Genomic DNA, 12053 nt, shown 5'->3' with positions numbered 1-12053 from the left:
GCAAGGAGCCACTTACGCGAGTGCGATTTTCGCTCTTCACGCGTCGCGACCACCGAGGCGACCACTTCGAAATCGCACGGAGAAAAAAACGCACACGTGGCTCGAGGAAGTGAGCAGATGCACCGACTGTGTAACACTGCGCGGCGGGCATGTACAGTGCTAAGAATACGCGCGCGTCTTCTTGGGGGATCGACGCCAACGGGCTTGACGATGAAAACACACACGCAGAAAGAGGTGCACACTGCGCAGAAAAACAATCGAGGTACACGCTCAGCAGGGAACGAGATTCTCCCCAAGTGCTCGCGCACAGAAGGGGGCGGTGTTTACGCATTCCCCCTGGCCCGCGGAGCCAAATATTATTGCGCGGAGCAACGCGCGGAAAATATATAGCGACCACGGGACCACGCGGAGGCCGATAAGACGAACAGGACGGCCGGTACGTGTACGTACACGTATATACAGTTCAATCCCCGCCTCATCCTTATTTCCCTCCCGTACACTCTCTCGACGACGAAGAGGTGCATAAGCTCAGAGCGTGCGCTATATGTATACGTGCTATACAGATCGCGTGCACAAAGGCGCGCGATCCGCTGCTGCGCCAAACAAAAGAAGGTCGAGCACCGCGGAGGGTTGCAGCTCGTCTGCCGGGTTCGTCGGACGAACGCTTTCAACCAGGCGCGCGCGCTACGCGCCCGCCACCTTTGGGGCTTCTTGCGGAGCAATTATTTCTCCGGAAGCCCCATCGCCAGCGTCTCTAGCTCCACGCGAAGCCCCTGACACGCCGCCGTGCGCGGGCAAGCCTCTCGGTGCACACTGTATTTACAGAGGACAGACGTGCGTGCGACGAGCGTCCGCGTTTGAGTGCAGATATAGATGGAGGCGCTTGTTAAGGGCCCCGTGTCGCTGAAAATCCGGCGTTGGCGTCCGGCGTCGGACGTCGCTTCGACAAACGAATTTCGAACCAAATTCCGAACCACGCATACCCAACCGCTCTTCTACCACCAAAGTTTCAATACCACTCGCGACTCACTGCGGGCCTTCTCGAGTCCGCGCCTTGCTGACCGCTTTCGGGTCTGTTAGAACGGCACCCGATGAAAGCGGTCACGGGGACGAGGGGAGAAGTCCTGTGCCAGGCCGTACAGCGAAGCGAGCATTAACCCCTTCACGCTCCGGCCGTCGGTCGCGTCACGGGATACCGCGATTCGCTAAGATGAAACGCGCCAGCAGCGTCGAGAGAGGAGAAAGAGTTTCAATGAGGGGAAAGGTACAGGCGTTGGCCCCAGGTGCACGCCTCTCTCTAGCGAGAGTGAGGTAGAGAAGCACGAAGTGCGACGTTGAAGTAGCATTAAGCATCGATTAGTATTGAGTGTTTGGTGATTAGGATTAGTATTAACAACAACAGCAGGGAACGCTAACTGTCACCGCTGAAGCAACCAAAGAGGCGCGCGCACCTCGACGCAAACCGCCGCGCTTCGCAAACGCCCGAATCGAAACCGCAAACCGAACGGCGGCTTGCGCATTCGGAAGGCGCACGTGCATGCCAAACAAGCTAACGCGGTATAGCGCTCGTCTTTGTGCCGGAAACAAAAGACACCGCGTCAGCTGGCCTAAGCAACGCTCGTCTCAAAGGCGCTGCGCGGTACACGGCACGGACATCCGGCTGGGGAAGACCAGACGGCAGACGTGTTTGTCGCCGCGAAATTAAATGTTTTGTTCTAATTTCGGGGCGCTGCACGCTACATTAACCAATCTCGTCGCCCTCCCACCCACATATACCATGCGCGCGTGTTCAAGAGCGAAGCTGTACTCCCAAGAACGCCCCGCGGGAAGGACGAGGAGATTCCATTAACGCTTCCGAAAACAAAACAAGAGAAAAAGCTCCACCGGGAAAACCATTGCGCCCGACCTAAGAAATGGCTGCCGTGCAGTGCCTGCGCCCTTAAAGCTCTCTTTACCGCGGTGTCCTTCTTCCCCTGCTCTTTACCTAGCGCTGGGATCGCCGCGGTACCGATCTCCATGGCAGCAGCACGGCGGCAATAAAGGAAAGCACGCGGTACGTGATGGGCGCCACGTAAGGCAGTGGGGGGGATACAGGAACGCGCGAGGTTCCTCACGTGCCCGCTCGGTGTATACAAATGAATCGCGCACACGAGACGGGCAGATCGGGGCCCGCATCACGCTCCCGCAGGAAGTAACGAGTCGCAGGGAAGAACGCTATGGGAAGGTGTGTACGCTTCGCACGACCACAATGCGAGTGCGTGTAGTCTAATAAGTGCCGCGGCTCTGCGCGGGGACTGCAAACAACAAAAGCAGGAAAGGCAACAGTCGACGGGCTGGACGGGCAAGAAGAAGAAGAAGCAACGACACGAACGTGTATACGCGCGGTCGGAGGAGAAGAAGATGTCTAGTCGGGAGGGCGGCCGTTAAAGGGCCGCGGCCGCAAACGCATTCGGCTCGCGCAGGACGTTCGCCGCGGTGCTCGCTGCTGTGGGATGCGAACATCAAGCAGCCCTGCACACACGGCTCTCTCCGCGCCCCTCGCGGCCGGTGTCCTCCGACGAAGGCCGGCTTTGCGTTGAGAGAAGCGCAAGAAAGGCTCCGCGCGAGTAGCCAGGGAGGAGAACCACCGGCGGTGGTTCCGAAACGAGCGACGGAGGGCCTACGCCAGCAGTTGTAATGAGCCCCGGGCGGAACAGGTGTACCGCGTTGGCCGCCCTGTAAGGTGCACCGCTCGGGACGCGCGGTCGAAGGGAACTCGCGCAAGACGATCCGCGTGCGATTCGGCGCTGCTCGACTGAACAGTGTATGGCCATCTGGTCTCTCGAAAGTTATCGTGCTCGCGCGCGGCACGAACGGGCATATAATCGGCATGCTGTGGCGCTGCGCTTGCCGGCGATGGCGTTATTTAAAGCGATATAGGTTACGGACTGGATTCAAAGAGAATGGAAACGTATCAGGGGGCGACAGAAAGTTAGGTGGACGGATGAGATTAAGAAGTGTGCAGAGCCAACAAGGCCACAGTTAGCACGTGACCGGAGTAGTTGGAGAAGTATGGGAGAGGTCTTTGCCCTGCAGTGGGCGTAGCCAGGCTTATGATGATGATGATGAGCTATCTCGTGGTCTTCCGTGGGTTGGCGATATCTGGCAACTGCAGCGCCGCGCGTGACGCGGACATTGACGCCGCCAAGAGTGCAGCAGTGTACGGGAACGGAGGAGTGACCGCATCAGAGAAGGCAAGAAGCGCCGTCGTGCCGCCGCCTTCGCCGTTTCGTCGTCACGCCATCGTCACGGCCGCCGTCTTGTCGTAGTCGTCGCACACGCTCGCATTATATATGCACACAATTGGATATCTCATCAGGTTACGCCGCGCAGCCATCCCTCGACTTAAATAATCATCCTCCGATGGTATTTTCCAAACTTTTCAATCTCGTGCAGAGATGATTAGGCACTCTAAAGGTTTATAGACCTTTAGAGGTGTCATTAGAGACCTGTGTAATCTGAATGAGCTCAGTGCCGGCAAAACGAGCACCGCCACTCGCGAATATGTCTTTGCTGACCGCAGCCACTCTTGACAGAGAACTGAGAACTTTTGCTGCACACGGTAGACGTTACGAAATTGAAATCAGAGTATACTTTAGAGAATATTTTGAATGAGACTCCCCCCCCCCCTTTTTTTTTTTCTACGGTGTTTTGTAAGCAGACCTCGAGGGAACGCATTCAGACCCATCCGTTGTGCGTGTACACCCCGATCGAAACGTGCGCGTTTACGCCGTGTCCACGCTATCGCCATATCGCATCGAAACTTGACTTCGCTCTCTGCTGACAGGTCGGCACGACATTTCCTCGATTACTGTACACAGGCGGACAAAAAAGAAAAAAGAAAGAGAGAAAGAGAAGTCTGTATAGAAGGGCAGCATTCATGAGATATGGACGAAAGCAGCAGGCGATAGTATACGCACGCATTGCCAGATCGCAAAGCGCTCGCTTGCGCATACGGCGCGCACGCGCACGCTCGACTATAGCGGGGAATACCGGGAATCGCAAGGCCCGCATCACGCCGAACGCGGGGCGCACACGGGGGCGCACGCAATGCGTCGCTCACGCCCACTTTGTCCCCATCTTTCTGGCGTTTCCGAGGGGGGGGGGGGCGCACATCGCGAAAGAAGATCAGAAGACGACCGGCGGAGGGCAACTAACCGCGCTATAGTCCGTGCGTGCACGCGGAAAAGATAAAAAGCTAAAGCGAAGGCAGGGCAGAGGTGCACGCGTATAGAAGAGACCAATTGACTGAGCCAGACAACGAAGTTGCCGCTGCTGCTGTACTGTTGCCACTGCGGAAGGAAGAGGGGGAAAAAAAGAAGAGGTTGGTGGTGGGGAAAAAAAAGGAGGGGGGGCGACGGAACGGGGACGCAGGGGCTCGAAACAGGAAGGAGGGACTTGCCCATCCTTCCAACCACGGGAACGAGCGCACGGCATTCGGCCGAATCGACAGGAGATGAGGAGCGCCAAGCTCGTAATCCGCGCGGGCAAACTTGCGTGCAGCGCGACGCCCGCGCTCGTCGCCCGACGACGACAGCTCCGCCACAGGGAGCTTCGCTGCCCCGGTGGAGGGCGCACGCGTGAAACGAAGGCTGCGCGCAGTATTGCAGGTTCAGCAGTGGAGCACGCAACAGATTTTGCGAGACGGAAGCATAACGTAGCACGAAAGTTGAAAGTAAATGTGTAGTTTCATCTTGTATGTGCATACCTTTCGCCCTGTGTATAAGATTACGCGCTGCGCGTGCCATGGCTCCGCAGAACTTCCAGAGTCACGTGCTGCCTTCCCGTCGCATGTCTAAGCCTCTCGCGTTTCTCTTACGGTTGATCCCCTCGAGACGCCTATGCCTGTTTTGTTTCATTAAACGAAGCAGAGCTGGGTGCATGCGCACCGCGCAGAGTCCTCGAACAAAGTGTCAAGCGTGCGAAATCGTGCGAATTTGCGAAGCAACGCTACGAACCGACAGCGCAAAGCTATGTCATCTCGCGTGAAATGAGCGCAGCCACCTTTTCCCAGCACGATACCATCTACGTAAGTCCTTCCTCGCTGCGGGCTACTGTGCGTATACGGAAGCCGGCGGTGCGTTCCCGACTCGGTCCTGCATCATTTAGGGACACGCACAGCGGGAGGAGGCTGTTCCTTTTTTTTCTTTTTTTTTTTCTGCGCGAGCTTGGTACGACGACGAGGAGTTGCTTTGCCAGGGAAGGATGGAAAGGCCGGGTAAAACAGGAAGTAGAAGAAGAAAAAAATCGTTAGCGGGACGAGGATCAGCCAGAAAAGCAAACAGACTGTCCAGCCTTTAGCGCTGCGTGCCGAGGATGCAAGATGCATGCAACCAGGATCACAGAGTGCGAGCGAGTCGGTACACAAATTTGTAACCCGCACGCGCATCCCTGTGTGTCTTCTATTTCTCTCTCTCTCTCTCTACTTCCACGAGTCTCATCCGGCATTATTTAGCGAAATGGAAAACGAATATAAGATCACTCGAAAGGCGGATGGAGAGGACGGATAGAATAGAACACACAATCAGATTCATTATGTATAAGCTATTCTGAAGCCGCGTTCGGAGAGCACTTCTGGAATTGAGCTCCTGCTGTTTTCCGAAAGGAACTGCTTCTTCTCTTACCCCCCCCCCCCATCCCCCTATTTATTTATTTATTTAGTTAGTTATTTGCTGAACTGTTTTGTTTCCCCTTTCCTAGAAGTGCGTCGGAGACGGAACATCGAATAATGCGGCCACACAATGCAGGCTCGATCTGCACTGTTGCCACGCGCGGAGGAGTTCCACACAGAAAGAGCGAAAACAACCAAAGAGCCTTAAAGTAAGTATATACGAAGCGGAGAGAGGGACTGCAATAAGTAGCACAGCAGGAAGAGGGTATAAGGACGGTGACACGAACGAAAGGTCAACTGAAAGATGCATCAGCAACCTCCTCTTCGTTCGACCCCGTTAAAGGAGTCGTGACATATGACATCGTCGACTTTTCGTTCTTTGCGTTAAATGAAGGCCATAGAACTGGGAACTGTCGAGAAAGAATACTCGCAAGTCTCACAGCGCCTCAAATAATTTACACTCAATATATCTTTTCTACGAACCAAGACCCGTATTCGCAAAACGCCCTTACGTTAAAATAGTTCGTAACAGCACTTTTGCGTGTGTTTGGGGTGGGGGGGGGGGGGGTTAGTTTCAGTTTCGTTCCCAGGAGGTGTGTGCGTGTGTATGTGTAACACGGCAGCAGAATATCGCGACGTTTCAGCAACTGGCTAGCGGCGGCTCACTCGATCGCCTTATGCGCTGCGACCTAACGAGCCGGTGTGAGTGTTGAAACTAGTCACTATGTTCTGCTGCCACGTGACCACCTCCCGCGCCACGACCACTGGCCACGACACATGCATACACCTCCGGGAACCGTAATCGACACTGGTTCACAGAAAAGTTATCAGTGTATATTATTTAGTGCATCTTGAGGCTTATCGCCAGTATATCTTTAGGAGTTTCGAGGTGCCGTATCTTCGTTTAACGCAAGGAATGAATATTCTAAAATTCCACGTCAGTACTCTCGGTACTAATAAAGCGCCAGAACCATCGGCTGCCTAAACAGTTGTCAGCGCGCTGCTTTGCTTTTACGACGACGCCGTCACAATTCAACGCTGACCATCCGCGCTACGTCTACACAGTGCACGGACTGCACTTTAACAACTAAAAAACGACAGCGCCATAGCTCGAGGGCATCGTCATTTCCTTTCCCGAGTCTATTCGCACGCAGTGAGTGAGCCATCAGGTCAGCCAGAGTCACTTCCCCGCGAACAAGGCAAATCGCGCTGCATGTGCTCCCCGCATCACGAGGCAGGGGCCCATTATCGTTATGCAAAGGCGGCGGTCGGCAGCCCGGCAATCATGAACCAAACTCCTCGCGTCCCCAGACAAACTTCGTCGAGCCCGGCCTACCGAAAGTCCGCGACGATCTCGACCCAGCGCACCGCCTCCTCCGCGCCCGCACGCAATCAGGCCCACCGCGAAGACGACGGCAGCGCCGATTGCGGAGCGTGCGCGCACAATGGGGACGGCGACGAGGCGCGGCCTCGAGACGCGGCGGTCATTAAAAAGTTTGTTGTCCCCGCATGCACACACGCTCGCTCGCGCGGGGCCCCGCGAGGACGCACACATGCACGCGTGCATACGCACGCACAGGGTCGATCGGAAGAAAACGCGGCGCCCGTTTGTTCCATTCTGCAATCGTGTATGGCGAATTCGGCGGCGTCGGTGCTCCGGTAGCGTAATTGAAGGCGTGCGCGGCGCGGCTTCGTAGCAGCGTGAGGCCGCTGCTGGCCTCGGTCCGTGATTGCGGGCAAGACCCGGGCGGGCGGGCAGGCACCGGAAATTGCAGACGGGGATCTGTTCACGACAGACGCAGACAGGGGGATCGGGTGGGGATCGGAAAGCCACCGTGTGCTCTCGATGGCGCGAGACACAATCGGAACTGGCGCGAGAAGTCTCTGCACGGACGCCCCGCGGCGCGACGTGTTTTCCAGGCTACCGAACGTGCGCGCGCACGTTAAGAAAATAGGAAAAAAAAAAAAGACATGATGAGCCATTCCACTCTGTGAAGGTGGATGACCTGCGAAGCTTTTTGGCACACAGGTCATGCTGAATATTGAACAAAACTACGAACTCCTTTATTGTCTTGATGGGTGGTCATCTTGACGAAAGGTACGCACATACATTTAACGTCTCGATCGATGGGTCATTATTTCTTGGTCGTGATGCTGGTGACGATAGTCTTGTGGTTGCTGTGATACACACTGATCGACTTGGGTTCAGCGTTGGTCACCCAGAGTGAAATCTATGCGCGACCAATAGCTCATGCTCAATGAAATGGGCTGGGCGGCAGCTGCTGGTTTTATTATTGTGCGTCAGCGTGGACGACTACCGCCACTACGGGGAGCAGGATGAAACTACCCACGTACGCGCCGTGGTGCATGATTGGAGCGCTGCTGCCCCACGGTGCAGTTATGGTGGCTTAAAGTTGTTAGTCCAGTTAGAGTGTACTAGGCTAGTACACTTCACTGTACCCGAGGAACCGGCGTAAAGGATACACGCGTGACGACGGGACCGCCCACCGGCGCAAAACAGACACACGCGACGTGTCCGCCACTCCGGGAGAGCGGAAGGAAACCAGGCACGCACGAGCTTGGAACGACGACAAAGAGAGGGCGCTGAGCTTTCGCTCGCGCACATGAAAATTTCACGGCACACTAGCCACAAACAGCATCGCTGTAAAATAAAAGAGAGAGAGAGAGAGAAACCTTTCTTGATCGTTCCCTTTATAAGCTCGGCGGCATGCACCACACTTAACGCTACTGCGCCGTCAAAGCGGACTTTAAAAGCGCAGCAAACAATGCCAGGTACGTGCGGGCTTCGAAACTGAGGCTCGGGAAGAAGCCGGCTCGAAGATATTTGCATTCGAATCTGCCTGCAAGCGAGGGATGCACACAGGCTGTCGTGATGGGGTCGCCGTGTAGCGCACGCCAGGCGTGCTCCTACAGGATGGAGTCCAAACGCCGTGAACTCGGGAGGCAGAAGAAGACCCTCGTTTTATTCTCGCGTCATCTTATACATATATTCAAGCACATCACCTGATCATTTCGCGACTCGTATTGCGTATGCACTTCCAAGCACAAAATCACCCGAAGACGGCGTCAAATGTTTAGTAACAATGGGATCTATGGAAAAAAGTTTCTGGGCAGTATGTGGCTGTAACCAGTAGGACCGTACAACACTATGTTCTCGCATATACTGTAATATGAACTTCTAGCCACCATAACTATAATGCAGACCGGTAGCGCGTATACCTTGTGCCGCGTGCCCACGACGAGGAAATATTGCATTTTTTCTTTTCCTTTTTCTTAACATCCTGCGGCCAAATATAAGCTTTTCACACCCGTTGTACACTCGACCAAACGAGACATACAGGGATCGCTGCGCAATGCCCTAACATGCAGAGTGGTATCAAGTATAGTTAGCTTCTTCGACGCGAATAAGCGCCGCGGATAACAACTGCGCGCATAGAAAAAAAACGTCGACCATCGGGAGTCTTCTCGACCCGCATTGAAATCGCAACACACAGGGGCGCTTCTGCCTCATGCCCGTACAACAGCGCCGCCAGTGATCACAACCGCGGCCGCGTGCACGCTCAGCAGCCGAACACAGCCAGAGCGTTGAGCCACAGGCGCTGGCTCAGCGTACGTGAAATGTCTCGACAACTAATGAGGATCGCACGAGCCCGCTCCGTGCAAAGCGCGCATGCACGCATACGCGGTGGGATAAGAGCACGTGCACGTTGCGGTTTACTCACCGTCGAACCTCTGCATGCGGGCGGCGAACTTGGCGCGCACTTTGCCGATCTCGTCCCGAAGCACGCGCTCGAACTCCTCCCGGCTCTGGGCGCTGAGCAGGTGCTCCATCTCCTGGGTGCAGCAGGTGAGCGAGCGCTCGCAGATCTGAAGGTGCTCCCCTGCAAGCGGAGACGAAGAAGGGATGCGGTTAAACCTCGGCCTATATAGGCAATGTACCAATGGCCTATATAGGCAAACCTATATAGGCAATGTACGTAATGGCGACCACGTTTTCACCGACCGCATGCACGTAAAAAAAAAGCGCAACTTGTGTTTATAGCACCGACGGCACCGCGTATAAACGTAGTTGACACCTCCCCCCCCCCCTTTTTTTTTTTGCGGGGCATTTGTACATCAATATTAATTGAGTATCGGGCATAGGTGAGAGCTATTTAGCGTTTACCGTTGTTAATCCGTCTTTAGAAGGAAGGCAAGACTGTAGTAATGAGGTGGCGGACAGTGGTATCTGCAACTCGAGGTAAGGCGAGGGACCCAGAAATAACGAACAATATTTCCATCGAAATACAGCTACACCGCGCGTTCATTGAACCACAGCTGCCCGGAGCGTAGCTATATGAAGCAATAGTGCATTTGAAGCTACGACTGTCCATGTACAACGAAGAAAGCTTAAGGCCAGCATGTGTCAATTACGCTCAAGGTCGGGTAAAAATGCCTAGGCATATGTTAGTGATTGAAGAGAAGGGTTTGTGCTTTCAAAGGTCATCGCGAATATTAAAAAAAGCGCTATTACTCGTCGCATGCATATCACAGGTTACTCTCTCCCTCTCTCTCCTTATCTATTAGGGAAGGTGCCGGGTATACGTCGCCACTCTTCCTCCCCTAAAACCATTAAACCTGTCAGTGCGACAGATAAACCATGCCCGTTTCGATACCTCGATGGACAAAAGCTCTGTAAGCCGGAAAAAGATGAAACCTTGCGCGACCAGCAACGTAAAGCAAGCAACATTGCGAGGGCTGTTTGGATCTGACTGCTGGTACGATCTGTTGGGAACTCGGCGCTGACGCCCGTGGTTGTACCTGGGTCGCAAGCCCCAAGGGTAGCGTTGGCCTGGCGGCCTGGGGTACAACAGGAAGCATCCGAAGGTCCCGGCAAAGCATGAGTCGACTGGTAACAACGAAACAACTTGTTTATTTTAACATCGCAAAGAGTTGGCGGTCAGGTTTGACCGTAGTAGAGAGACGGGAGAGCACTTCACTCAACAGAAGAAATCGGAGCCCTCCTCTGGCGTCCGGGGGCAGCTGTTTTTATACTCTCGCAGTTGAGGGCAAGAAGGAACCCCTCAAAAGACGAGCACGTGAATGTACAATGGGCTAATGGTGACGCACACTGTCGTAGCGATGCCGTAGCACCATGTCGTGGCGCTGCGCACGATCTCGTAGCACCTGGTCGTGGCGCTGCGCAGCACACTGTCGTGGCGCTGCCGGTCGGACACAATGACTGTAACGAGAAGATGGTCCCTGCTTTGGCATCGCCTGTTTCGGGCACAATGACTGGAACGAGATCCCTGCTTTGGCATCGCCTGTTTCGGGCCCAATAACTGGAAGGAGATCCCTGCTTTGGCCTCGCCTGTTTCGGGCACAATGACTGGAACGAAATCCCTAGGCGGTCGCATCGCCGCAGACGCGCCTGGAAACACCTGGCGATGAGTGTTGCGGTGACGACGATCGGGCCAAAATGTCCGCCGCCCCGCCGCCGTCGCGCCGGCAAAACCACGTGTCGCAGGCGAAACGCAACAGGGCTTGTTTGCGGAATCACTCTTTCGCATTCGAATCGCAGAGCGCTTACTCGGCCATTTCTTTTTTCCTTCCACGAGCAGGACGGCGCTTTAGCGCGCACATTTATTAATCGAAGACTGAGGCGGCAATCCCTAGTTATAGTAAGGTGAATCCCCGCTGCTTCATCGCTATCAAAGCCGGGAACTAACGCGCCTAAGGGAGACAGCTAACATATGCAGGGAAACGTGTGGGGGGAGGTTAACCGCAAGTATACAGACAAGAGGGAAACGCTTACTATATATGAATGATAGAGCGCAGATGGTGAGAGAAAAATCCGGGCGAGGTGACTTGCAAGAACACTGTTGTGCCTCGTTAAAGCACCGCAGACAAAAGGACCTTTTCACTGAGCCTCTGTGAGAGAAGTGAAATGCAAGAGGGAAAGAAAGAAACGAAAAACAAGAAAACATCTGCGCGAGACGCCAATATAGGAGGTGTGAATGCGGTCGGTCAATCTCGGCGTGCTCGCTTAATTACGACGACTTGGCGCACAGCAAAAACTGCGCGCGCGTGCCCGGTATGCTGAAGCGATGCAGAAAAAGAAAAAAAAAACGTCTTTTGGGGCATGCTATCCCACTTCACAAACAAACGCGACGGCTGTGGCCTTTACACACGCGGATAAAAACAAAAGGCGCGAAGCTTCTCAAAGTCGCAAGCAATGGCAAGAGAGGAGAGGAAATGAGGCGTGGCAACTGTAGCAAGGCGAAAGGCGTATGAATGAGCGTGTGTCTGTCGCGGTGGCGCGAGGAAGGCGGGGGCGGGGGGGAGAGGTAAGCACCCCCCCATCACTTCCGACGTCACATGTTGTCAGACGCAATCGCACTTT

General features: G+C 54.7%; 1 protein-coding gene across 1 annotated transcript in view; it reads right to left on the bottom strand.

Moving 5' to 3' along the window:
* LOC142572875 (glypican-6-like) overlaps nucleotides 1-12053 on the bottom strand; it is a 162717-nt gene that overhangs the window by 20107 nt on the left and 130557 nt on the right. The window contains exon 2 of the mRNA XM_075682309.1: nucleotides 9394-9552. Coding sequence (XP_075538424.1) covers nucleotides 9394-9552 — 159 coding nt within the window. The remainder of the gene's footprint in view (nucleotides 1-9393; nucleotides 9553-12053) is intronic.

The sequence above is a fragment of the Dermacentor variabilis genome, chromosome 2 (assembly GCF_050947875.1).
Source record: "Dermacentor variabilis isolate Ectoservices chromosome 2, ASM5094787v1, whole genome shotgun sequence".
NCBI classification, from domain to species: Eukaryota; Metazoa; Arthropoda; class Arachnida; order Ixodida; family Ixodidae; genus Dermacentor; species Dermacentor variabilis.
The sequence above is the reverse complement of the archived record's forward strand: the minus strand, read 5'-3'. Positions and strand labels throughout refer to the sequence as shown.